We start from the raw sequence: 27,469 nt of genomic DNA, 5'->3' as shown, positions 1-27,469 counted from the left end.
TCTCCTCTGGCTGGCAGCCTTGCCTAGCCAGCTCCTCCTCCTCCTCCCTGCCTGGCCAGCCAGCCCGCCTCCCCTCAGGCCCCATTGCTGGGCTGCAGCTGTTTGTGGAGCACCTGGCTTGGTGTGCGGAGGAGTCCAGGGTCCGTCCTCCACAGAGAGCAAGGAAGGAGGCCCACCTGAAACTGGAGAGCAGCTGCCAGCCAGTGCAGACAACACTGAGCTACATGGCCCAGCAGTCAGCCAAGGGACTGAGGCAGCTTCCACTCTTCCAAGGACTGGCTCCTCTCCTCCAAACGCCCTCTCAGACACCCCTTCCTCTTCTCCTTTGAGTCAACCACCAGGGCTGGCCCACCCCTGAGACAAGGTGAAGCAACTGCCTTGGGCGGCAGGAGCCACAGGGGCAGATCAAAGAAAGCCATTGCCTACAGGAGGCGCTGCTGCTCTCCTCCCCTAGGGAGCAAATGGCAGGTGCTGCCCTCTGGGGTCTCCTGGGTGCTGCACTCACCCCTTAATCCTAGGGGGGGGGCTGTGGTTCACCTCAGCTGTCGGCCCTGACCACCCCAAAACTAAGAGGGGCCACAGATCTTCCCTAGCACTTCCCCACCCCTCAAGGGAGTATCCACAAGTACATTAGCCTCCCCCCCAGAGGACAACAATGAGGCCTATGTCCAGAGAGGGGGTGTGGAGGCAGGGAACCCCCCCCTGCAGTGGGCCAGTCACCTCCCACTCCCTGCCCCTCCCTCCCTCCCTGCTGTCCCACCCAAAAGAGACCTCGGGAGACACAGCCGTCTTCTGTTCAACTTGCTTTAATAACTGGACAGGCAGGTGAGGGGCAGTGCAGAGGCAGAGCCCCACAGGGGCCAGCACAGGCCTGGGGGGCAAGGGGGCTTCCCTTCAGCAGGAGGTGCTGGCCGGGCAAGAGTGTGGGGCAGGGGGAGGGGGCCGCTGCTGCTGCTCCTCCGGACCCTCCTCAGAGGTTGTTCAGTTCCAGCAGTGTCTGGTCCAGGACCTGGTGGATGCCGACGTTCTCCTCCTTGGCGCTGGCCAAGTTCTCTGCAAACACAAGGCAGGCAGGCACCCAGACACACCCCACCACCACCACCACCAGAAGTAAGACCACCCCACCCACCCCAGGAGAGAAAGAGGCAGGAGACAGACACACACACAAACACACACACACAGAATGAGGGCCAAGTCAGTTCAGCGGCTCCATCCAATCGCAAGATACCCCCTCCGCCCCAGTCCCTGGAGGGCAGCTGTGGTGGCCCCTCCGTCCTGGTTGCCCAGAGGCCTGCCCTCTTCGCCACCACCTGCTCCTTAGGAGAACAGTCAGCTCCAGTCCCCAAACACCTTGGAAGAGGGTGTCGATCCGTGAAGTGGAGCAAGACAGCAGCAGCAGCAGCAGTAGTTCAAGAGAGATGGAAAGGCAGAGAGGAGAGGTGGTGCTTGCCAGGATCCTGTCCCATTCACCCCACCCCTTGTTCAAAGGGGGCTCCCACCCTGCCCAGCATCTGCTGAGCTCTTCTCCAGCTCAGACTGGGAACCACACCTCTCTTCTGGGAGGCCCATCCTCCAGGAAGGAGACCCCCTTCCCAAATCCTCTTGCTCCAGGAAAAGGGCTTCTCACATGGGGGAGAAGGGAGGGGCAGAGGAGGGGCTTTCCCCCCCCCCCCCAAGCAGGCAAGGGCAGGGGCAGCTGGGGGGCTCAGTTGTGGAGGCCGTGGAGGACCAGCCGCAGCTCAGTAGCCAGGAGGCTGTTTTTCTCCTCCTCCTGCCGGGAGCGCTCTGGAGGGAAAGATCCATGTCCAGCAGCAAGAAGGGAGAAAGAGAGAGACAGAAAGAGAAAGAGAGAAGAGGAAGGGCAGGAGGCCCGTCAGCACCAGAGGAAAAAGGGAAGCCATGGACATCAGGGCTGCTGCTCCAGGGCGGCCTCCATGCCCCGGCCCCATAGCCTTTTGGAGGGAGCAGCTGGTCGAGACCCCCAAGTCCCCTTCCAGGAGCCAGGAGCACTTCCCTGGGGCAGCTGCCAGGCAACCCAGCCACGGACACCCCAGTTATCTCCTGCCACCTGCCATCTTCCCCAATCTGGAGCCAGGGGAGGAGGCCGGCTGCAGGATGGAGGGCAGCTACCCCCCCCCCCCAGCAGACAGGCAGGGGTCAAGAAGCTCCCTTGGGGCTCCCAAGGAGTCACACCACTCAGTTCCCCCAGAAGGCTGGCCAAGGGCAAAGAGGCAGGAACCTCCAAGCCCCCTTCCTCCATGGGGCTCACAGGGAGAGACGCAGGGAGTGAAGGAAAGCCCTTTGATGCCCCCCCTCAGATGGCCAGGGTTCAAGGAGCCCTCCCCTCTTCCCATGGGGAGGGAGAGGTTGAGACAGCAGATGAACTAACCAGGCATGTTGGGCAACAGGTGAGTCCAGAGCCCCACAGAGGAGGAGACAGAAATGGAGGCGAGAGAATGAGAGAGAAAAAGGCGTTTGCTGAAACTGTTTATTGAACCAGAGACTGGAGAGGAGAACAGAGTCATGAAATGCAGCATGGAGGACAGACAGTGGGACAGGCAGACAGGCAGAGCCAAGAGGGGCACAGCAGGGCCTTAGAGGGACCTGCCGGGGGGGGGCGCTAGGCTGCTTTCCACAGTGGGTTCTCACTCCCACCCACCAGGGAAGAGGCCCAGATCCCCTTATTCCCCCCAGCTCCAGCTAAGGTTGCATGGCTAGCAGAGCCCCCAAACCCCACCTCCTCTGCCAGGAAAGGCACTTCTGGCGCTGGCACAGAGCCCCCCACCCCCACCCCCCTATCCCCACCTGAGGTAACTTGGCTTCCCCTCTACCCCCCCCCCCACAGCACACACACAGGGGAGCACTTGGGGGTGTATCCTGGGCAAGCAAGGGGGAGGGCGGGAGCAGACAGAGATGGAGCTCAGAGGGAGGTGATGTCATTCAGGGCATTGTCCAGCTCCTCACTGATGGCTTTGAACTTCATCTTCTGGGCATAGACCTCGTCTGCAGGTGTGCATGGAAGGTGGAGAAGGTGGAGGCAGTGAGGCAGAGCAGAGCAGAGCAGTGCAGGGGGGGTGGAAAGAAAAGAGTGAACGTGAGAGGGAGAGGGAGGGAGAGGAAGGAGGGTGGCTGGGACAGAGAGGAGGAGGTGGAGGAAGAGGAAAGGAGGAGGACACCCTCACCACCTTCACAAGGACCCAACCCTCTCGGAGACCACCCCCTGCTTTGGGTCCCAGCCCAATGGAGGGGGCAGGCAGGGGGAGCACCGTCTTACCTTCCAAGTCGTCAATGGTTTTCTCCAACTTTGCAACAGACCTCTCAGCAAACTCTGCCCGGGTCTCAGCCTGGGGGGGGGGGAGAGGGAGGAAAGAGATGAAGAGCCCATTGGGTGGGAGACTCATGGGGGGCATCCTCCCAGGTTGCTGCTGGGTCCAGAGCTGCGACCTCCACCCCCTAGAAGGCAGGAGCAACTCTGCAGCCGCTCTTGCAACACCCTCCAGAGCAGAACACAAAGGCTCCCTCTTCTGCCCACCCCACCCCCACATCATGAGGAGGTGGTGAGAATATTCCTTAGTGCATGGGTAGGCAAACTAAGGCCCGGGGGCCAGATCCAGCCCAATCGCCTTCTAAATCTGGCCCGCAGACAGTCCGGGAATCAGCGTGTCCTTTTATTTAAAATGCATCTCTGGGTTATTTGTGGGGCATAGGAATTTGTTCTTTTTTCTTTTCTTTTCAAAATATAGTCCGGCCCCCAAGAAGGTCTGAGGGACAGTGGGCTGGCCCCCTGCTGAAAAAGTTTGCTGACCCCCTTAGTCCTTCAGTCCCGATTTTGTTGTCTTCCATCCCCTTTCGTGATGACTGATCTCTTGTTCATTTATGGTCATTTTATTCTGTATGTTAAGAAGCAGTTCCCTCCTTTGGGGGTTCTTTGTACAAAGTCTTGTGCAAATAAACTTCATGCTCCCCTCAGTTCAGTGGCAACTCTGGCTTCCCAAGATGCATGCACAGAATAGTAGAGCTGAAAGGGTCCCCAAGGGTCATCCAGTCCCACCATCTGCTGTGCAGGGATAAGAGTTCATTGGGATTGGGCTCTGCGTGGGGATCACAGCTCCAAACATTAAGTCGGCCGTAGCTGTCTCCTTTCCTTCCACATGTCCAGGGCTGCCCCCCCCCCCCAGCCAGACCTGCCTCTGCTATTTGGCATGGGGTTGGGGGGAGGCTCCCAATGCACAGAGCCCCCTGGGCAGCTAGGTGGGGTGGAGGAGAGATTTCTGCTCCGGCTGCTGCAGGCTGAAGGGGTTCATCACTCCCCCTGCCCGCCAGGGAGGGTCTGGCCCTGACCCCACCCCACCCCCCGGACTTGTTCTGCTTCTAAATGCCTTTCCAAATGCAGCAGAGCCTGGATCCATCTTGCTTGTATGGAAAATGGAGAAAATGGAGAAAATGGAGAGAGTAGAGGTTTCCTTCCCTCTCCTAACTCAAGAGCTCATGGTGAGGAGATTCGGGGATTCTGACTCGAGGATCTTTCCCCCAGCCGAATCTGCTCCTGGGACTGAACTTTCTGCCCCTCAGCTTCAGCACCTGCCCAGACCAGCTTTGGATGGAGAGGGGAGACACCCAAAGGACCAGGAGCCCCACCCCAGGCACTGCTCACCTCCTTGAGTTTGTCTGTCAGCAGCTTGATCTCTTCCTCGTATTTGTCCTCCTTGGTGGAATACTGGAGATGGAGAGAGCAAGTGTGAGGGGAGAGGGGAGGGCAGCCCCTGCCCCACTCCAAATAGGACCCCCCCACCCTCACCCCTGTGCCATCCAAGTTCCCTCGCCTCTACCAGGGAGCTCAGTCCCCCGCCCCACCCCGCCTACCTTGTCCGCCTGGGCCTCCAGGGACTTGAGGTTATTGGTGACAATTTTCAGCTCTTCCTCAAGATCCCCACATTTACTGTGTCATGTCCAGATAGACAGAGGCAGGCGCAGGACAGGAGGAAGAAAAGGGAGAGAGGGAAGGAAGGAGAGAAGGAGAACCAGTTGAGACAGCAGAGAAGACCCTGAAGAGGAAGAAGCAGCCGGAGAGAGAAAGCAGCAGCAGGAGGTTCCTCTGGTGCCACAAGAGGCATCGTCAAGGCCCAGAGAACCCTCCTCCTCTGTGTGGGGAGAGACACAAGCTGTGGGTCTCCAGCAGCAAAGCGAGGCCCTTGTATCTTGCAGGCATCCAGAGGCCTCTGTCTTGGCACAGCACACTTCCCTGGGGTGAGCTGAGAGACAAAAAGCTACCTTGGGGGCAGGCGCACTGACGGGTGTGTGTGTGTGTGTGTGTGTGTGTGTGTGTGTCAGACCGAGGGCCAGCTCTGCCTCTGCAAGGCCAGTAACCTCCCTCGGACCCCTTGCCACTTAAGCTCTTTGCCCTGGTTAAGACGCCCCTTTGGGGAAGGTGGCTGGGAGATCCCCGTCTCCTTCTGGGCTGCCTGCAAACCACGTCACCCTTCCCTGCCAGTGGACTCTCACCAGGGCCAGGCGGGCAGCCTGATTCCTGCCCCATCACTGCCCATTCCCCGCTTGTGGGATGCTCTACCCATGGAAGGCTTGCCTGGTGCCATCATTATTTATCTTTAGGTGCCGGGCAGAAACTTTCCTGTATAACCAGGCCTTTGGCTTCTAACTATCTGTGTCCTTTCAGAAGTTGGTGGGTTGTTTTTCTGTATTCCCTCCATGCTGGATTTATTTATTTATTTATTTATTTATTTATTTATTTATTTATTATTATTATTATTATTGATTGATTGAATTTATATACCACCCTATACCCGGAGGTCTCAGAGCGGTTCACAGAAAAGATCAACATAAAAACCACAGGTAGGTAGCCGTGTTGGTCTGGGTCGAAGCAAAATAAAAAAAATCCTTCAGTAGCACCTTAAAGACCAACTAAGTTTCTATTTTGGTATGAGCTTTCATGTGCATGCACACTTCTTGCACACGAAAGCTCATACCAAAATAAAAACTTAGTTGGTCTTTAGGGTGCTACTGAAGGAATTTTTTTATAAAAACCGCAATACAGTATATATAATCAAAATAAAAACCCAATAACACCCCCACCTCCAAAAAAAAGGCCACATTTTAAAAGGGCGTATGTATCTATGTGGGGTTTTAAGTCACTTTGGGTTGCCTTGGGCAAGAAAATCCGACAAAAATAATAATACATAAATATAGCATATAAATGCAATCTCTGCGCTCGAGAGGCCATGGGCTCCAAGGCAGAGCCCTTCCCCAGTGCCCCTCGAAGGAGCCAGCTGCCCTCCATTCCTAGCCAGACAGCCTCGCCACCCTTGCCTCTGGTGACCCTCTGCGAGATGGGCAGATGCAGAGTGGGGCCAAAGCCGCCTCTCAGCCTCCCCTTGAGGGTCCTGCATGGGGGTGGCATCTCAGCCAGGCAGGCACAGAGCGGAGAGACAGGATGGGAGAGGAAAGGAAGAAGCGCTCCAGAAGGACAATGACCAGAGGAAGCCGGAGCAGGAAGTGTGCACAGCTCAGAGAAAGAGAGAGAGAGAGACGGAGGCCGGGGGGTCCCCTGCTCAGTACCTCTTCCTCTGCAGCCATCAGGGATTTGAGGGCCTGATCCATGGTGCGGAGCTCCTCTTCGAGCTGCCTCATGCGGCTGGGGGGGCAAGGGGGCGAGCAAGGTTTAGCAGTGGGGAAGATGCAGCCCCCCTGAAACGCCTTGGGCCTGGCTGCCCCCAGAGAGCAGGACCCCACTCAAGGTGGGGAGGAGGTCAGTCTGGGGTTCAATCCTGCCTGCACTGTTTTCCGTATGTCATGAGAGGCTCTTGCGGTATGAGGAGGTCAAAAATGATGAGGAGCCAAATGGGTCAGCTCCACAACAAAGAGAGGGGTGGATGAAATACTCCCCCCCCCTTTACAAAGGAGCACCAAGGACACACAGGGGGCTATGCGGCACCAGCAGACCCCTCCTCACAAGGAGTTGAGGGAGGGGAGGGACGGCTGCCCTTTCTAGTGCTATTTGGCCCTTGGAAGCCCCTCTGCCGCAGGTGCCTCAAGCCACATGGCTCAAAGACAAGGGGGCAGAGGATGAAGGCCCCCCCCCCAAAGGCCAGGGACCGCCTCTCCAGCGCTGGGCCTGCAAAAAAGCCAAGGTTCCCTTCCTCCCCCACTCCCACCCTAATGGGGTGGGGGGAACAGAAGGACCATGCTGGGTGTTGCAGTCCCAATGCAGGACAGCCTCAGGCACTTTGATGTCCAGACCTGATGCTCCCCCCCCCCGCAAGGGCAGCCAGCGAGGGAGCCTCTCCCCCCTCTGCCTGTGGCCACACTCACCTCTCGGCCACCTCGGCCCTCTCCTCTGAGCGCTCCAGATCCCCCTCCAGGATCACCAGCTTGCGGGCCACCTTGGAGCCAAGCAGAGAGACGTCAGGAGTGCAGTCGGGGTGGGGCAGCTGCTTCCCTCCCCAGGCACCCTCCACCCAGCAAATCTCCCCTCACCTCCTCGTATTTGCGGTCGGCATCCTCTGCAATGTGCTTGGCCTCCTTCAGCTGCATCTCCTGGAGCTCCATCTTTTCCTCGTCCTTCATGGCTCTGTTCTCAATGACCTTCATGCCTCTGGGGAGGAGGAGAAACCACAAGCCCCGTCAGCCACAAGGCCCAGGACTTCCCCACGCAGTCCCAGAGAGCCTGCCCTACCCAGGAGCCCCAAGGAGACGTAAGCCCTGGAGTCGGAAGGGACCCCAAGGGTCATCTATCCTGGCTCGTCTTGGCCTCGCTTGCACACCCAAGGCAGGAACTACCCCAGAAGCTCATCCAAGACAGGCTCTCCCCTCACCCTCCATGTCCAACATCCCACACACAGAGGCCAGGAAACAGGCAGCCTGCATGATCCTCAGTGACCCTGCCTAGAGTGCTGGCCTCTTCAAGGCTCTGAGGGGGCAGACCTCCCTGCCTAGAGTGCTGGCCTACCTTGCAGGGAGGACCAGGCCACACAAAGGCACCTCAAGGATCTCTGTCATGGCACAAGGGAGCACCTCCCTTGGAAAGGCTGCCAAGAACGGGCTTCTCCCCCAGCTGCCCTCCCTGCCATGGCCGAGAGGCCAAAGAGACTGCAGCCCCTCAGCAGCCTGGCTCCCCTCTCCCTCCGGCCAGAGCTGGCAGAACCTCTCTCTTGTGTACTCGGACACAGAGACCCCCCTGCAAGTGGGGGAGGGTCTCCCAATGGATCTCCTCCTGACTGGGCAGATCCAGAATGGCAGCAGGAGAGTTGAGAGGAGGAGCATGAAGCACTTGAGCCATAAGCTTCCTGCCTTTGAAACCTCTCCTAATAATATCCAGATAAGGGATGAGTCGAGAACAGCACTTCCTGCATCAGAAGGAGGTGGGTCTGGATGACCTCTGAGGTGCCTCTCGACTCTACACTTCAGCTATTCCCTGCCTCATTTCACGTTCCCATATTCAGATCTTCATCAGAGGATCTTCTTTGCCCCAGGGCCTTTCAAGCCCACCCAAAGTGGCCCCAAGGCAGCTGTGGAGAGCTCAAGCAGGCCCAGAGGCACCCCCCCAACCCCCTTGCCCACCTTTCGCTCTCGTCAGCCATCTTTTCCGTCTCCTCCAGCTTCTGCAGGGCGGTGGCCAGGCGCTCTTGGGCTCGGTCCAACTCTTCCTCCACCAGCTGGATGCGGCGGTTGAGAGAGGCCACATCGGACTCAGCCTGGGAAGGAAGGAAGGAAAGAAGAGGGCCGAGAGGTCAAGCACAGCCACAGCCCTGCTCCACAGCCCAACCTCCCCCCTTCCAGGCAAGCGCTGCCCTCCCCATGGCGCCCAACCACAGCCACACAAGGCTGCCCACTCCCACCTCACAGCCCTTCCCACCCCACAGGCGGCAAAACACAACCCCAGGAAAGCCAAGGCCATTCCAGGCACATCAGAAGCTGTGCCCACTTGGCCAGCCCTTGGTGGATCCAGCCAGTCACTGGTGGGCAGCCAGGACTCGCAAGGTGCCAGGCAGGGGTCTGTCCCTGGGGATGACGCTCTGCCCCTGAGCTCCAGTCCCTCCCCTCTCCCTGCTGACCCAAGCCAAGGCCCAGCCAACTCAGAAGCCAAAAGGGGCCTTGAGTCACCACCAGCCCCCCACCTGGCCCCACAGATCACACACAAAGCCTTGGACCCCTTTCCCATCCCAGTCTTGAACATGCCGGAGCCTCACCCCCTTCCCCATTGCTGGCCCTTTGGGGAGCCCCAGCATCTTTCCCTGAACCTCTGCTCCCCGCCCCCGCACAATTCACCAAGCCCAAAGCCCCTCAACTCAGCCCCCATGACCTTGCCTCACTTCTCCTGCTCTTGCACATGTGTTTCCCCCCCCCCCCATGAGACATGGGGCACAGTTTCCCTTTCGATACTCCCACTCTTGGCCTCACTTTCAGGAATCAGGAGAACTTTCCACTTTCTTAAACTTAGCTGTTTAAAGTTTCTGAGAGCTTGCAAGCGGGGCGTTTGCAAGGATTGCAGGAGGAGGTGGAAGAGAGTGATCTTGCGTCTTTGGCATGAAGGCTGCTTGTCTGAGCCGCTTGCTGGCTTGAGGGTGCGGCAGAAGGCAGAAGGCAGAAGGCTCTGCTGAGCACATGATCTGAGTGGGAGGAGCTACTGCTGAGAGGAAACCAGGCTGAAGGAGGAAGTGAGTTGGGGAGGAGCTGGTTGCCACTTTTCGGAGTTTGTGCACAGAGTCCTTAGCTAGGACTCACGGTGTGCATAGGACCAAGGGACATGGAAGGTGAGGGAGCTGCTGCCGTGACCTGCAACACCTGCGCCATGTCGATCTTCCTGCCTGAGAACGTGCAAAAGGGCAAATTGGTTGACTAGCTGGACGAAAAGGTCCAGCAGCTTGAGGCCTGCCTAGGCACACTTTGAGTGACAGGACCACATGCAGGGTTTCTCAACAGAGCTGAGCGGATGTGATAGAACAGCAACACAGGCGGGATGCCCCTACAGAGGAGGAAGATTGTCCGTTGCAAGAGATGAACCCCTGGAGGAATGTGGCTGTCACTGGGGCTGCAAAATTGCTTCCATGCTTTCACCCCCGACACCAATTCTGGGCCAGAAGAGCTGGGACAGCAACTGCTGCCTCAGAATACAGCAAGATGGCTGTGAAAGGTACAGAGCAGAGAATGATTCCTGCTACCCCCCCAGAGGAGGAAGAGTCAGGAAGAGATGGGTTTGGAGGAAACATTTTCCGTTCTTGACCAAGAACTCTGCTAAACTGGTAAAGAAATGTGTTTTATATGCGATATAACACTGACACCAGATGGCGCTGTGGAGTCCTGTCTTTCCCAACCAGATTTCCCTGGATGAGTTTACAATGCATATGACTGAAATGCTTCTTTGATGTGTCTGGATCCAGCCCTAACCCCTCCAGATCAAAGACTGCTGATTGTGGATGAGTATGCCGATAACCCACTTGCTACCTTCCAAGGAAATGATCTCAAAGAAAGGGAACTGCTGTCTGGAGAAAGAAAGTTGAGAGGAAGGAGTAGGAAGTACTCAAACCATAAGGTTCCTGCCTTTGTAATTTATCCCAATAATATCCAGATAAGCTCCAATAGACAAGAGGGCAAGACTCTCAAGAGCAGCAGCGGCAGACCTTAGAACACTCCAAGGAGGCTTTGAAAGGCAGAGTGCATAGAACAATTGCTGACACTCCCAAGGAGAGAGAGGGGGGGGAGGGAGGGAGGAGTGGTGGTAATAGAGGGCTCCCTACTGAGGGGGACAGAGGCAGAATTATGCAGCGGAAACAGGATGGCCCAGGAGGTGTACCGTCTTCCAGGTGCAAAGATTCATGATGTGACAGAGAAGTTGCCAAGTCTTATAAAGCCCACTGACCGCTACGCTACCCCTTCCTTCTGATTCATGTGGGTACAAATAATACTGCCACATACAGCCTGCAACACATAGCAAAGGACTAGGAGACTCTGGGCAGGAAGCTGAAGAACCTTGGAGCACGGGTGGTCTTTTCATCACTCCTTCCTGTTGAAGGCCACGGCCCAGGAAGTGAGGAAACTAATGGAGGTAAACTACTGGCTGCACAGGTGGTGTCATCAGGAAGGGTTGGGCTTCTTGGATCACGATCTTCACTTCCTTAAGGAATGACTTCTGGCAACCTGCAGTGGTTGGCAAGAATGCCTTTGCCAAGAGTCTCGTGAACCTGGTCAGGAGAGCTTTAAACTAGATCTTGAGGAGGTGGGAGACAACACTGCAGACAACAGACGAACACATGGTACTGGGGATAAGAGCTTCATTGATGCACAGGAAACTGAGGTGGTGCTCCAGAAACCTGCTAAAGAGCAACAAATCACAAGAAGGAAGCAGCTGGAGGAAGGGAGCGACTCATGGTTTCAGTTGTCTCTACACAAATGCACAGAGTATGGGAAACAAGCAAGACGAATTGGAGCTTTTATACAGGATGGCAAATATGACCTGGTAGGCATTACTGAAACCTGGTGGGATAAGACTCATGACTAGAATGTAGGAATTGAGGGGTATAACCTGTTCAAAAGGAATAGACTAAACAGGAAGGGAGGAGGAGGAAGACCTTTATACGTAAAGAATGTGTACACTTGTGAAGAAAACCATGACCTGGCGCATGAAAAGCAGATTGAGAGTATATGGATAAAAAATGTAGGAGAGAAACACAACAGTGACCTTACTGTGGGTGTCTGCTATAGATCGCCGAGCAGATTACGAAACATTCAAAAATGAGAGATATAAACATGGGGACTTCAACTTCCCCATATCTGTTGCAACTCAAACTCTGCCAAAAATGTAAGCTCTGACAAATTCCTCCATTGCCTCAATGATAATTTCATTGCCCAGAAGGTGGAAGAAGCAACATCTATCTTGGACCTGGTCCTCATCAACAGGGAGGAACTGATCCATAAAGTGGAAGTACTTGGAAATTTGGGAGGAAGTGATCATGTCCTCCTGGGTTTCATGATATACAGGCAAGGGAAAGCTGCCTAGAGTCAGACATGCACTCTGGACTTTAAGAAGGCCAATTTCAAAAAGCTTAAGGAGCTACTGGGTGAGATCCCAAAGAGTCCAAGATGGATGGGAGTTTCTTAAAAGTGAAACATTGAAGACACAAATGCAAACAATTCCAGCAAGAAAGAAAACTGGGAGGCGTTTAAGGAAACCGGTGTGACTGCTCTAAATGAATTCCAATTTCCAGGTGCTGATAAACTGAATCCAAGGGTACTAAAGGAGCTTACAGATGAGCTGAGAGTTAAGAAGGGCATGTATAAGAAATGGAAGAAAGGGGAAATCACAAAGGAGATCAATACAAAGCAAAGGTGAGATGGGCTGGAAAGGAGGGCAAGAAAGATCTGCTTCTGCTCCTTGGGAAGGTCAGGAAGGAGAGGCAGCTGACTTGGCAGCAGCTTCCTTGAATCCAGGCCTTTCCAGAGAAGGACCTCAGCAATGCCTGGAGGGTCTCAAGCTACTGAATGCCAGAATCCCACCGGTGGGGAGGGGGAGGGGCTCCACTGCTCAGGTCCTGCTTGTGAGTTTCCTAGGCCTGTTGTTGTTTAACATCTTAATACATGACTTGGATGAAGGAATTGAAGGGATGCTCATCCAATTTGCAGATGACACCAAACTGGGAGAGGTAACCAATGCCGCAGAAGACAGAAACAAGATTCAAAATGACCGCAGCAGATTGGAGACCTGGGCCCAAGCTAACAAAATGAATTTCAATAGGAACAAATGTTAGGTTCTTGACTTAAGCAGGAAAAACCAGATGCACACATATTAGATGAGGAACATCTGGCTTACCAGTCGGACATGTGAAAAAGATCTAGGGGTCTTAGTGGACCACAAGCTTAACATGAGTCAATAGTGTGATGCAACAGCAACAATAATAACTAATGCTGTTCCAGCCTGGAACCAACAGAAGTATTGCATCCCAATAAAGGAGAGAAAGTCCCATTCCATTCTGCCTTGGTCAGACCACACCTGGAATACTGTGTCCAGTTATGGGTATCATAATGTAAGAAGGATATTGACAAGCTGGAACATGTGCAGAGGAGTGTGACAAAGATGGTCAAGGGCCTGGAAACTACGCCTTGTGAGGAATGGTTGAAGGAGCTGGTTGCGTTCAGCCTGGAAAAGAGGAGACAGAGAGCCATCTTCCAATATCTGAAAAGTTGTCCCATGGAAGATGGAGCAGGTTTGTTTTTTTCCTGCTCCAGGGGGTGGGACTCAAACCAAGGGCTTCAGGTTCTAAGAAATGCGATTCCAGGAAGAACTTTCTGACAGTAAGACATGTTTGACAGTAGAACCGTCTCCCTTCCTTGGAAGTTAGATGGCCATCTGTCATGGATGTTGAGATTCCTGCATTGCAGGGGCTTGTACTAGATGACCCTTGGGATCCCTTCTATCTCTACAATTCCATGATTCTCCCAGGTTATCCTGTTTGTGCTCTTTAGTCCCTTCCTGCTTGGGCTGTTCAAGAGGCGTGAGGGAAGAGACAGGGGCTCTGCCCGCAGAAGGTCTCCCGTCACTTCCCAGGAAGGTTCCTTCCCAGCTCTGGCTTGCGGTGGCTCCCCCAGGCTTCCCCCTGCCCAGGTGCTTTCCCGGCCGCTTCCTCTCTCTTGAGCTGGCCCAACTTGTGCAGCATCGTCCCCATCCCTTCCCCAACTGCCCCCTCCTTCCATCTCGTGTACGTAAGACTGAACATCTGCAGGCTGGGACTTGTAGGCTTTTAAACTTTAGCATGCATTAGGCACTTTAAAGCACAACACGACTGGGGGTGTGCAGGGCAGGGGGGCCGTTCTCCCTGCCAGCAGCACAGAAAAGAGAGAAAAAAGTCCTCCTTCTGCAGCGGCAGTGCAATCAAACTGTGGAACTCCCCACCCCAACTTGGATGGTTTTAGAGAGAATTAGACAAATCCATGGAGGAGGAGGAAGCCAGCTCTCAGTGGCTCCTAGCCAGGATGGTTCTGCCCCACAGGAGGGGAGAAGGCTTTTGCCCCCCAATCCTACTCGAGGGCTTCCCGTAACAGGCATCTATTTGGCCTCTGTGAGAAGAAGGTGCTGCATGGGCCCGAGGCCTGATTCAGCAGGCTCTTCTAAATGACACTCCTGAGACACACACCCCACCCAGGTCCCCGGCCTACACAAGAGGAGTGCCATTCCACCTGCAAGGTGACGTCACATCCCAACTTTTGTGTGGTGAAAGCCTTTGGCACAGGGGCTGGTGCCACCTCTGTGCAGCGGCCAGCACAGGGCAAAGAGCAGTCAGGCAGCTCTGGGGAACCTGCCCCACCCAGACAGGATGGCTGTTGGGCCACAGCAGCTCAGCCAGGGGTCCAGGGCAGCAGCAGCATGTGGGGTGGGAAAGGGAGGCAGCCCAGCGAGGGGGGAGGAGCAAGAGCAGGATGGGTGCTTTGCCTGCCTGCCTGCGCTGGCGTGACTAAAGCGGCAGGAATGCCTCCAGAGCAGATTCGCTCCCAAAAAGGAGATGGACGGGAGCTGCTCAGGGGGTGGGGGGTGGATATCCTGTTTATTGCAGCTGCAAAGCAGGGGGGTGGGATTCCCCCTCACTCCCCATCCATGCTCTGGCTGAAGGGAAGGGAGGAGCCAGCGGAGGCAGGGCTCCTCCCCCACCTCCTGCTTCCCCCCACTCCCTCAGCCCCTCCCTCCCCACATTCCAGCCAAGGGAGGTGCTTTCTGCTGCTGGTTCAGGCCGAGGGCTGAGCTGAGCCGGGATCAGCAAAGGGGGCACAGCAGCAGCCACAGAAGGCTGAGGACTGCCCCACGGAGAGGCAGGAGATCAGGAAGCAGCCTTCCCCCAAGACCCTTGGAGAGCTGGGCCCAGGGAAGGAAGAGGCAAAGAGGCAGCCAACAGCAGAGGAGGCCGGAAGGGCTTGGGGGGGGGCACAGGACCAAGGAGGAGGGGGAAGCTTCTGGGATGCTCACCTGAGATCAGAAAAGGAAGTCTCCACGCCCCACCCCCACTTCCCCATGGCAATTCAAAAATGCCTAGGTAATGCAGCCCTGCATCAGGTGGTTGGACTAGATGAGTCTTGTGGTCCCTTTCAACGCTCCAATTCTGTGGTTGCATTCTTCTACTGGTAGGGCAAGGTATACTCCTCTGGATAGGTAGGCTCTATTCTGAGCTAGGAGGGTCAGCCATCCTGAATCCTGCAAAGGTTCCAGCAGAGGCCTGCTTGCCCCTCCACCTGCCACCCAGAGTCCACACAGCAATGCACAGCAATGCTATGAAATTCACTGCCACCAGACACACCACCAGCCGCTGCTGCAGGTGGCTCTACAAAGGAATTAGGCAATGAATGGAGCCAGATTGAAAAGAGCATAGGAAGCTGCCTTCTATGGCCACTGGTCCATCTGCCCCTGTATTGTCTACACTGACTGGCAGCAGCTCTCCAGGGTCTCAGCCCTACCTGGAGATGCTTCCGGGAATTCAAGCCAGGACCTTCTGCACTAAACATTTTGGTGCCTGAGGCAGGCAGGGAAACAAGGGGGCGGGGGGAGAACGATCTGCTGCCTGAGATGGTCGCCTCACCTTGCCTCACGGGAGCCCTGGCACTAACCACAGGGCTCTTAAGACAGAAGGATGCACGCAAGAAGCAGTGGGAGACTTCTGAGTACCAGAACAGCCATAAGGCAAGACCTGCACTTTCCTGAACGTGTTGGCTGCTTCGACCTGCAGAACTGGCCCTTTGACAGGTGCCCCATTAAGTGCCCCAGAACTTTGGAACTCCCTGCCTATTGACATCCGGCACGCACCTTCCCCTTATTATTTTTGGTGCCTGCTTAAAATATTTTTGCTAGGCTACTCCTATTCATTCACTGCTGATTCTAACCAATTTTCAATGTTTAATTGCTGGTTTATGGTTGGACAGTGTTCTTGAAGCTACCAACATGAGTTTGACCAAACTGCGGGAGGCAGTGGAAGACAGGAGTGCCTGGCGTGCTCTGGTCCATGGGGTCACAAAGAGTCGGACACGACTAAATAGCAACAGTATGTCTTACAAACCACTTAGATGTTTTGTTACAATCAAGTCATATATAAATTTCATAAACTAAACAGAATTTAAATTAGAACAAATTATTTGGCTGTTGGTGGAGCTAAAGACTCCGTCTCTGATGGCTGACCAGGGCTCCAGCCTGAAAATCTGGGCAGCTGCTGTTGCGCAGTGCAGACACCCCCAAGCCAGGTGAGCCAGGTGAGCTTCCTAGGAAGACCCAAAGCTGTTTGTGGGCCTTTGTAGCCCAACTAAGCCAGGCAGCCTTCCCACTCCACGCCTCACCCAATGGAGTCCTGGGGCTAAGTCCCCCACCCCAACTGCCAGCACCAGCCCACTTCTCCTTCCACCACACAACCAGCTTTGCCTTGGGAACAGCCCACCGGTGGGATTACTCAAGATCCTCGAGGGAGGGATGCACAAGGAAGGCCCTCTCACCCACCCAGAGGGCCAGAAACTCCAGTCCAAAGAGGCAGGGAGGGAAGGAAGCCCCCAGAAGGACTTTTCTAGCTTGGGAGCTACAGACAGGGAAGGAGGCTCCTGCTCATTCCCTGCACTGCAGAAACACTCTCACTCTCACAGAAGGCCCCCCTCCTCTTATTTGTTCCCTTCCCCCAGGTGTACTGTGCAGTAGATAATCTGATTCCACCTGGGACTGGAGGGGGGGCACCAGCTGGGGCTGGCCAGGAAGCCACCCGCAGGACTCCTGCCAGCCTCCTGTCAATTATTTACCGGGCTGCTTCAGTTCCAAGAGCCTGCAAAGAGGAGGGTCAGGAATACAGGGACAGACACACACCCGCCTCAGTACTGCACCCTCAGGATTGTCTTCCTCTTGGAGGCAAGACCACTTTCAAGCTCCCCACCAGGCCAGGCATGTCCCACACCCCAATCGTCGGAGCCCCCCACAGAAGGATGTCACAGGCAGTAGCAGGCCCTGGCCAAGGGGGGGTGGGTGTCAAGCTGACCCAAATCCTGTCCCCCAACCCATGGGGCTGCAAAACAGCTCCCCACCCCCAGGCAAGCACTGCCAGCGCTCTCCCTGCAATGCGCAGCGCACCCTCTTCTCTCAGGTAGGACCCCACCTGGCTCGGCAGGAACCTCCTTCTCAGGCACAGCTGATCCCACCTTGCCCTCTTTGCACTACTAGAGACGATCCTGGGAAGAGGTGCGAGTACCAGAGTGAGGATTCAGGGGCAGGAACTCCAGGAGGAGGAGGCGCCCACCAGGCCTCACACTCCGCTGCAAAGAGGCCCGTGGGCAGCATGCCAGCCTCACATCCTCCGCTCCCCCATCTGGGAAACGGGCACAAGGGCGTCCCCTGCCAGGAGTGGCTGAAAGGGGAGCTCTACGAGCTTCGCGCGCCTCGCACATGCTGCTTTGCTAGAGAGCAGAGCCCTTTGCGGAGACCCCGTCCTCTGGGACCACCCTAGCTAGCACCCTGCTGAAAGACCACTCTCCCGAGAGCGCCCATGTGGCCCGCGGGCGACGAGGCCACGCCCCTGCTGCCTTCGGCCGGGGAAGGAGCGCGGAGGAAGCGGCGCCTCCCCGGATCCAGGTGGGCCGGGCGGCTCTGCGCTGGGCGGAGCGCGAGAGAATGAGGCAGGCAGGATGCAGGCGGATGCCTGGCGAGCGAGTCCCCCGACGGGAAGCCCCACCCGGAGGGAACTAGCCCTCTGCACATGCTCGGGAGCCCCGCCCTTCCAAGTCGCTGCTTCCTTGGGTCGCCCTGGGGAGAGCCCAGCGCCGGGTGCCCCGGCAGCCCCACACAAACTTTCAGAGAAAAGGTCGCCCCGGGGCTGCCGACACCGGCGGCGCTCCGGCCGGTCCCCTCGGGGCGCCGGCCGAGCTCTTCCGGGGGGGGGGGGAAGCGGACCCTCCCGGCCGCCGCTCTCTCACCCGCTCGCGGGCCTGGCGCTCGGCGTCCACTTCCCGCTGGAGGTGCTCGGCGCGCTCCTCGGCCTCGTCGGCCACTTGCTGCAATGTCTGGATCTTCTTCTTGACCGCCTCGATGGAGCTGCTCCCGGCCATCTTCCCGGGCAGAGGCGCGAAGGGGCGGGCGGAGGCTGGAGCCCGTCGGGGGGGCTGGATCGGGTGCGGCGGGCGCGCGGCGGGCTGGCGGGGCTCCTGGCCCGAGCTCTGGCTGTCGGTCGGTCGCTCCGTCTGCTCGCCTACCCGCCCAGCAGGAAGAAGCGCTCAGGATGCGGGGCGAGGCGGCCTTCCGCGCCCCGCCTCCTCCTCCTCCTGCCGGCTCTGCCCATCGCGCGCCTCCTCCAACGCGGTGGCCCGGCCTCGCTCGCTCGCTCGCTCGCTTGCTCTTAAAGAGCCCGCCACGGAGGGAGGGAGGGGGCTAGGCTGTCCGTCGGGGGTCGCGGCGCCGTCGAAAGCGAGGCAGCGCGCGCTAGGCGGGCCGGATGCAGGCGCAAAAGGCCACGCGCAGGCCCGGCCATTGCAGGCCTCCTCGCAAGCGGGGGGCCCCGGACTCTCCGACGCTTCCTCCCGGGGCGACGTGCCAAGTATCGCTGCCCCGGGAAGAGCCTCGCCCGCCCGCCCGGCGGCTTCATGCGGTGGCCTTGGGGAAGACTCCTCTGCGCCCCCTTCTGGGCTCGCTTTGCCCCACAGGGCTGATCCGGTAGCCACTTGGCTGGAGGACTGAGAAGATAACCAATTTGGAAGCCAAGTGGGGACTTTCGGATCTCCCTGCTGCTGTGACTCCGCCGAAGGACAACTGGATCCACTGCCACTTGGTGACCTTTGGATAAACTGAACCGGGTCTCCCCATAAGACGGGGTCAGCTGCTGGACGTGGTTGCTGCAAAGGCACAAGAATGAAGGCCACATCTGCTGCTCCAAGGCTGCTCTTGTAAAGCTGAGCCATCGGTAGGGATCTGTGTTAAAAGAGATTCGTCGAGGGAAACTGCAGTGCTTCTGGCATTTTGTCCTTAGAGCTGCAGGATATTCGGTTCTGGTCTTACTTTCTTGCAACATGGCACTTAAAGCACAGCAGCACCCAGTGGCTGTTCCAGGGACGCAGCTGCCAGGCCTCCTTGGCTTCAGTAAGGTGGTTGCCTCCTGGGCATAACTGGCACCCTGTGTATGCTCAGAAGCCCGTGGAACAGACCTGTGAATCACAAATGGGCAGAGGGCTGATGGAAGAAGAGGGTCCCCATCAGGGCCACTGGGATTTCTCGGCTCCTTTTTAAGCTGCCTTTATCCCATTTATCACAGAGTGTTTAGACGACACCACTGCATAGCAAGGGGGAATAAAATTCTGCTTAAGAACCTGAGAAGAGCGTACTGGATCAGGCCAATGGCCTATCTAGTCCAGCATCTTTTTCTCACAGTAGCCAACCAGATGCCCTAATGGGAAACCCAATAGCACTTTCCCCTCTTCTGGTTTCTAGCGATTCACATTCAGAAACTGTAGAAGCAGAGCAGAGCCCTTTATACCCTTACCCTCCATGAATTTGTCTAATCCCCATCTAAAACCCATCCAGGTTGCTGACCATCACTACTACCGGTACTTACAGTGGCCGACTTTGGGGTCTCCAATTTCAGCGGCACCCTGTGCAACACCGAAATTTGGTGTCCTTGCTTCTCCCCATCCCGAGACTCCATGCCCAACTGGTTGTTGTTGTTGTTTAGTCGTTTAGTTGTGTCCGACTCTTCGTGACCCCATGGACCATAGCACGCCAGGCACTCCTGTCTTCCACTTCCACAAGAGACGACTCTACACATGGATATCACCAAATGGGCTGCCCAACTGGTTGCCCTTCCCTAACTCTGCCACTGACCTCTTGTGGGAGTGAGTTCCATAGTTTAACTGTGCACTGTGTGAAAAAGTCCTTTCTTTGATCTATCCTAAATCTGCCAACATTCAGCTTCTTTGGATGTCCAGGAGGTCTAGTGTTGAGAGGGAGAAAAGCCTTTCTCTTGCCGCTTTCTCCATGACTTCTATCATGTCGCCTCTTCCTTGCCTTTTTTCTAAACTAAAAAGTCCCAAACGTTGCCACCTTCCTCCATCGCCACATGCATTTCAGTTGTTCTTTTCTGAACCAGATCTGAAGTCCTTTGCCCAGTTCTGGGCTCCTCCACTTTGCCGTAGATAAACTGGAATGGCTTTGAAGGAAGGTGAGAAAGATGTTCAAGGAGTGTGGAAAACTAGCCTTGCAAGGCCAGGTTGGAGGAACTGAGCCTGCTTTCCCTACAGAAGAGGAGACATGAGAGCCTTCCTCCTCTTTCTCTTAGTCTTTGCTGAAGGGCTGTCATTACACAGAAAAGGGCAGGGAGTTCTCTGCTGCTGCTGTCCCAGGTGGCAGGATGAGATGTAGAATCATAGAGTTGGAAGAGACCACAAGGGCCATCCAGTCCAACCCCCTGCCAAGCAGGAAACACCATCAAAGCATTCCTGACATATGCCTGTCAAGCCTCTGCTTAAAGACCTCCAAAGAAGGAGACTCCACCACACTCCTTGGCAGCAAATTCCACTGCCGAACAGCTCTTACTGTCAGGAAGTTCTTCCTAATGTTTAGGTGGAATCTTCTTTCTTGTAGTTTGAATCCATTGCTCCGTGTCCGCTTCTCTGGAGCAGCAGAAAACAACCTTTCTCCCTCCTCTATATGACATCTCCAGGCTAAACATGCCCAGCTCCCTAAGCCGTTCCTCATAAGGCATCGTTTCCTTTGACCATTTTGGTTGCCCTCCTCTGGACACGTTCCAGCTTTTCAGTATCCTCCTTGAACTGTGGTGCCCAGAACTGGACACAGGTGAGGTCTGACCAGAGCAGAATACAGAGCAGAATACAGGGTGGCTATCTAAAGAACTTTTAACTGAGTTAAGAAAATGGAAAAAGGGGGAAATCACCAGAGAGGAATTCAAACATATAGCCAGCACGTGTAGAGACAAAGTCAGAAAAGCTAAAGCACAAAATGAACTCAGGCTTGCTAGAGAGGTTAAAAGCAACGAAAAGGGCTTTTATGGGTATGTCTGTAGCAAAAGGAAGAACAAGGAAACAGTGGGGTCACTTAGAGGAGAAGATGGTGAAATGCGAACAGGGGACAGAGGAAGAAGAAGAAGAAGAGTTTGGATTTGATATCCTGCTTTATCACTACCCGAAGGAGTCTCAAAGCGGCTAACAATCTCCTTTTCCCTCCTCCCCCACAACAGACACCCTGTGAGGTGGGTGGGGCTGAGAGACTTCAAAGAAGTGCGACTAGCCCAAGGTCACCCAGCAGCTGCATGTGGAGGAGCGGAGACGCGAACCCGGTTCCCCAGATTACGAGTCTACCACTCTTAACCACAACACCACACTGGCTCTTGAGGAAGGGCAGAACTCCTCAATGCCTTCTTTGCCTCAGTCTTCTCCCAAAACGAAAACAATGCCCGTCCTGAAGAATATGGAGCAGATGATTCAGCAGGGGAAACACAGCCCAGAATAAGTAAGGAGGTAGTACAAGAATACTTGGCTAGTTTAGATGTATTCAAGTCTCCAGGGCCAGATGAACTACATCCAAGAGTATTAAATGAATTGGCAGACGTGATTTCAGAACCACTAGCAATAATATTTGAAAATTCCTGGAGAACAGGCGAAGTTCCAGCAGACTGGAGGGGGGCAAATGTCCCTATTTTCAAAAAGGGGGAAAGAGAGGACCCAAACAATTACCGCCCAGTCAGCCTGACATCAATACCAGGAAAGATTCTAGAGCAGATCATTAAGCAAACGGTCTGTGAGCACCTAGAAAGAAACGCTGGGCCCAAGACAGAACCCTGTGGCACCCCACTAGTCACTTCTCTCCAGGATGAGGAGGAGCCATTGATGAGCACCCTTTGGGTTCAGTCAGTCAGCCAGTTACAAATCCACTGAATGGTAGCATTGTCTAGCCCTCATTTTACCAACTTCTTTACAAGAATATCATGGGGCACCTTGTCAAAGGCCTTGCTGAAATCAAGATAGGCTATATCCACAGTGTTCCCTTCATCTACCAGGCTTGTAATTCTGTCAAAAAATGAGATCAGATTAGTCTGGCATGACCTAGAAACCCATGCTGACTTTTAGTGATCACAGTGTTCCTTTCTACCTGGCTTACATTACAGGAAGGCCTCTTGATTGATGGTAGGAGCAGTTTGAGGATGGTGGGAGCACTTCCTGCTCCCTGGAGGACGAGGCTGAGCCTCTCTGTCCCAAGTGGTCTTCAGGCAGGACCAGGACATCCATCCGCTTTCTTTTTGAGGTGGGGGCTCGAGCTCTGGGTTTCCTCCACTGAGCAGGGGGCTGGACTAGATGGCCACCAAGACCCCTTCCAGCCCCTTCTTGGGTGAAACAGCTGGTGGTGAACGCAGCCATTGTGGCTGGTAGCTAAGCACCTGCCACCTTTCAGCATGATAGGGCGACTCTACAACAAGTCCCAGCGTGTGAGTGTGTGTGTGCGTGCTGGGGAGGGGGTGTCACAACACTCTATGCCAAGCTGAATGTGCTCATACATTTCCCATGTGTTTCTACACCCTGGTCTCTTGAAATACTATGTTGCTGCTGGCTGCACTGGAGCACAATTCCTTCTCTCTGCCTTCTGCTGAGTCAGACCACTGGGACCATCTAGGTCAGTAATGTCTGCACAGGCAGGCAGCGGCTGTTCCGGATTTCAGAAACAGTGTCTCCCAGCCCTGCCTGGAGTTGCTGCCATTGGAGACTGAGCCTGGGAACTCCTGCATGCAAGGCAGATGCTCCACCCCTCAGCTGTGTCCTGCCTGTCTCTGTTTTATATCATTAAAGCTGTTTTAATAGTGTTGGGTTTTCAGGTTTTCTCTTCTTTTACTATTTCCTTGCACAGCTCCCAGAGTCTGATAGTTCTGGAATGCCTAATGTTTTAATTTAATCAAATTAATTATGTTGAGATTCCTTCATTGCAGTGGGTTAGGCTGGATGACCCTTAGGACCCCCTCCAACTCTACAGTTCTGTGACTCTAATTAGAATACGAGATGCTCATAAATTCAAAAAATGGCTCTGGGGTGCCAGTAGCCATCTGTGGCCACTTACTTACTTTCCGTTCCAGAGGACCAAGGAGGCTTCCACCTGAAAGACTCCCTAGTCCAGGGCTGGGGAGAGGCTGGCCCCCCTCCCCCAGGCCAGCCTCTAGGGAGCCTTCAGCTGTGAGGGTGCCAGAAGCAACTCCCCTCCACAGCAGCATATATCCATTGCATGACCTGGCAGCCTCCTGGTGCACAAAGAGAAACACCAGCCCCCTGAGGCAGAAAAGCATGCTGGGAAGAGTCTTGGGGTCCAAGGGTGGGCTGAGCCAATCCTGATCTCAGAAGAGCAAACCTGAAGCCCAACCTTTGCTGACACTTAGAAACACCCTCAGGTCCACATCTTCTCCCAGGGACACCCTCCGCGTGGCTCTTCTTTGGCTAGGCGCCGCACTGGCCCCCGCTTTGAGGCTGGAACTCAGAGGTCAGGGTTTCTTCCTGTCCCTCTCTGCCTAGGATGTCCCTCCCCACACAACCGCTCTTGCCAAGTCTCCTCCTGGGGAGGCTGAGTGAGGGCAAAAGTATCTGTCCCACAGGGCCAGGGAAAGATGCAACTGGCCTGGGACATTTATGACCATAGTCCCTTCTGAATGGGGCAAGTTGAGCCCCCTGGACCAGTGAATCTGGGGCCACCTCCCCTTTTGCCTCCTCTGAGAACGTCCGCACTGTGCTATCACCCTGCTACATTCCCAGCCTTCAGTTCCTCTCTTTCCATTCAGGAAGAAAAAACACCCCATGGTTTGTCCACATTCCCGTCATTTCCTGCTCTTATGCTGCACATGATGCGCACCTACATGCTTCCATTCAAGGACCTCCACCTCTCAGGCACTTGCCTTGTCTCCTCCAGCCCAGTCAGGCCCCTGAGCAGCCTCTGGCCACCTGTGGTGCCCCTCCCCTGCTGCTTTCTCCTTCCCTCTTGCTCAGCTTGGCCTCCTTTAGCTGCCTCCTGCATCCAGTGGCAGCTTCCCCAGACCAGATGACCACCTGGGCTCTGTCCCCCCATGACCAGCCCTTTGAAGTGGCATCAGTCAGCATGTGTGTGCTGGACTCATGGAAAAGGAGGGACCTGAAAGGCAAGCCTGAGGAATGGTGCCAGGCCAGCTAGCCTGCTTGGTGCCCCCAAACGGGCCTGGAGCCATTGCAAAGCAGTCCGATGTTCCCTTCCAAGTACAAGCGCAGGAAATGGGCGGGGGGGGGGCTTCTTAAGGCAAAGTCACATTTACGTAAGGACTCATAAGAAGCCACACACACTTCCGGGATGGAGGGGGGGGCATTTACTTCCCTCATAGAGTTGCGAAAAATGTCCTCCATCGGCAGGACATAGGAAACATGGGGCGGCCCCGGCCTGCCTGCCAGAGCCCAGCTGCACTGGGGAGAAAACCTGCATCTGCCTTGTTCTGGACGGGCCGCGAAAGGAAAAAGGGACCTGCCTCCGAGTGGGGCAGAGCCAAGGCGGCTGCGCTGCGCTCCTACATCCCGGCAGTTGCTCTGCGCCAGTCAGCACACCCCCCCGCCGCCCTCTAGCCAGTCTCCTCCTCTGGGCTCGGGGAATGGCCAAATATGAGCAAAGGCGGCGGAGGCTGGGACGGGCTGGATGCTGAGCCTGAGCCAGCTGCGCAACACAGAGCGCAGAGGCTGGGCAGCCCAGCAGCCAGGAGGAATAGTAGATTCAAAGGACTGAGAAGTTGGAAGGCACCCAAAGCGCCATCTAGTCCAACCCCCTGCAATGCAGGAATCGCGGCCAAGGAGGATCCCTGGTGGAGGCGAGGGTGCGGAAGGAGAGGCACCCATGCCCCTTGGAGGAGTCGCCTGCAGCCTCCCGGTCCTGCGCCCAAGGGACTGGCTTCCAGACTCATCTGCGCCCTGCAGCAAGCAAGAAGAGCGGCTCTCGTGCCAACCTGCGGGAACTAAGGGGGGTCATCCAACCATGGGGCCCTGTGCACTGTGGCCTTGGGGGGGGCGGGTCAGCAGGTAGACCGTGTCTCACCCAAGGCCTCACGGGTCTAAGACCAGGCTGCGTCGCCAGCCTCCCGCCTCTGGGTTAAGCCGCTGGAGAAAGGAGGAAGCGGGAGCCTATTAGCACCCCGATTAGCACCGCCTCGCCTGGCATCTGTCTGGCTCGAGCCTTCCAAGAGGAGGAGTCTGCAGACGGGCTCTGCCTGGAGGGGTCATATCTGCTGGCAGTGCCCACTGGCACTCGAGGAACAGCCAGGGCGGCCTCTGCTTCTGGACTGGTCCGGCATGATGGGCTCCGTTGGCGCAAAGACAACCGCCAGGCAGGCTGCGCGTGTGGGCACCGATCTGCCCCGGCCAAGAAGGGGCTTTTCCACGGGCCGGAAACACGTTCGGGCAGGGGCTGGTACAGTGCCCGAGCTGTGCCCGGACCAAGCCAAGCAAGCAGGCCGCCTGGAGAAGCCCGGTCCGAGCACGAGAGTCCCCGCTTCGCTCCAGCCGCGCAGGTTGCGCCCCCTCCTCCCCCGCCCTCCCTCCCGCTGTTGGCGGCGGGTCCGGGCTGGCGGCGCTCCAAGCGGCGGGTCCCTTTTAGGCGCTCCTTAAGACCCCCTGATCGCCTTTCACCCGGGCCTCGGGCCTGGCTCGGGCAAGGAGCATTTATTTATAGGGTGTCAAATGCCCTCGAAGGAGGCCGAGCCAGTCGCGGGCTCCTCTTTAAAGCCATGGCAGCTGTTGCTCCCTGGAGCTCGGCCTGGCCGGAGGAGCTCGCCGTGTCACCACCTCCCGCGCCAAGAGCCCCTTCCTGGCCCCGGGGAGACCCTCAGCTAACGAGCGCCCAGGAATGCCTTGACAACTTGACGGGCGGCGCGGGTGCCAAGGCCCGCGCCCGGAGCCTCCCCTGCCCGCCCGCCCGCCCCCTCTTAATGGCCTAGTGACGGCTCAATTCATCCTCAGGGAGGGAGGGAGGGGGAGGCCCCACTGGCGGGCAGCTGCTCGGGGCTTAACGAGCTCGGAATACCTGGAGGGACGCCCCCGTCCCCTATGCCCTTGCTCCTCGGCGCCACCCACCCTGGCCCGGGCAGGATTGGCCCTCCGAGGGCATGCCTGCGCCTTCCCTTGCCGCCCCTCCGCCCCGCGGGCCGGACTTACGTCGCCGGCCTTCTTCTCGGCCAGCTCCAGCTTCTCCTGGGCCTCCTTGACGGCCTCCGAGTACTTGTCCACTTCATCCTCCGTCCCCTTCAGCTTCTTCTGCAGCCCCTGCTGCTCCTCCTCCAGCTGCGGGGGGTCGGGGGAGAGAGAGGGGAGAGTCAGCGGGAGGCCGAGGCGCTGCTGCTCGCACCTACCCGGCGGGGAAGGGGGTGCCCGGGGTAAGGGAGGGGCGTGACGGGGGGCAGGAGGGTGTTATCTGAGGTGGGGAGCCTCCAGAGATGGGAGCCCATCTGCCTGGCTTATTCTGGGCAGCTGGAAACGGATTCACAGCTAGTGGGGGGGTCTTCTTGCCAGGCAAAGTGTCCACCCAGAGTTGGGGGTGCTTCCCAGATCAACTGTCGGGGGTGAAGGGGGGCTAGTGAGGTGTGGTTCCTCCTGGGGGTCTGCCCTTCCGCCCTTCTGGGGAGCGGGCGCCAAGAGGCCTGTGGGGCTGGGCGGGCGGGCGGGCACCTGCTTGCAGCGGTCCTCGGCCTGCTTCTTGTCGGCTTCCGCTTGCTCCGCTCGGTCGATGGCGTTCTCCTTGTCGAGCTTGAGCATCTGCATCTTCTTCTTGATGGCTTCCATGGCTGCGGCTGGAGAGGCGTCGGGACCCGACGGGAAGGACGGTCGGAGGCGCTCAAGCGGGCGAGAGCGAGAAGGAAAGGCGAGCGGAGCCGCGAGTGGTGGATACTGGCTGCGCGCCCCGAGCGGCTCCCACTGCCTAAAAGCCGGGGAGGGGCCGGGCCCTCCCCCACCGGCCGAGCAGCACCTTTTAGGGACAAGCTGGCAGGGACGGGACCGGCCGACGAGCCTCGACGGGCGGGAGCGGAAGGCGGGAAGGCGGGCAGCCGGCCAAGCAGGCAGGCAGGCAGGCAGGCAGACGCGGAGATGGGACGCCCCCACCCCATCACCACTAGCCAGCCAGCCTGACGGCACGCGCCCCGGCACCTCTCCCCCTCCCTCGAGCAGGAGCCTCCCCGCTACCCCTTTCAGCTCGCTCCGTCCAGCTATCCATCACTCTAGCCTTGGATCTGTTGCTATAGTAACCGCCCCATCCCGGAGGCTGCCCGCCTAGCCCGCCCGCGCCCCGCCAGCGGCCACTGAGGCACCGGTCAGGGCCTTCGACCCTCTGCAGGGTCGCCCCATGGCCCGCTTGGCCAGGAGCCCCCCCCCCCGGCGAAGGCAGGCCCCGAGTGGCCCCCCTTCTGCTTGGGCAGGCGAGGCGGGGGTCGCCAGGCCAAAGACAGCTGCCGCCCGGCCAGCCGCTTCCCCC

General features: G+C 56.9%; 1 protein-coding gene across 8 annotated transcripts; it reads right to left on the bottom strand.

The window, feature by feature from the left end:
- Nucleotides 1-790: 790 nt before the first annotated feature.
- Nucleotides 791-26,879, bottom strand: TPM2 (tropomyosin 2). 8 transcript variants are annotated; one of them, XM_035100467.3, is made up of 9 exons: nucleotides 26,668-26,879; nucleotides 26,158-26,283; nucleotides 8,575-8,708; nucleotides 7,492-7,609; nucleotides 7,327-7,397; nucleotides 6,574-6,649; nucleotides 4,655-4,717; nucleotides 3,275-3,344; nucleotides 791-1,053 (listed from the first exon to the last, which is right to left on the bottom strand). In XM_035100467.3, exons 1-9 carry the CDS (start codon nucleotides 26,779-26,781, stop codon nucleotides 971-973), a joined length of 855 nt encoding a protein of 284 aa, XP_034956358.1. In that variant the 5' UTR covers nucleotides 26,782-26,879; the 3' UTR covers nucleotides 791-970. The 8 variants fall into 8 exon arrangements, with proteins under 8 accessions (XP_034956358.1, XP_034956356.1, XP_034956363.1 ...); XM_035100465.3 differs by lacking the exon at nucleotides 6,574-6,649 and adding an exon at nucleotides 4,864-4,939; XM_035100466.3 differs by lacking the exon at nucleotides 791-1,053 and adding an exon at nucleotides 2,475-3,003.
- Between the last annotated feature and the right edge of the window lie 590 nt (nucleotides 26,880-27,469).

This window comes from Zootoca vivipara, chromosome 10 (genome assembly GCF_965207765.1).
Source record: "Zootoca vivipara chromosome 10, rZooViv2.hap1.1, whole genome shotgun sequence".
In the NCBI taxonomy this organism is placed as follows: domain Eukaryota; kingdom Metazoa; phylum Chordata; class Lepidosauria; order Squamata; family Lacertidae; genus Zootoca; species Zootoca vivipara.
This window is presented reverse-complemented; position numbering and strand designations above follow the sequence as displayed.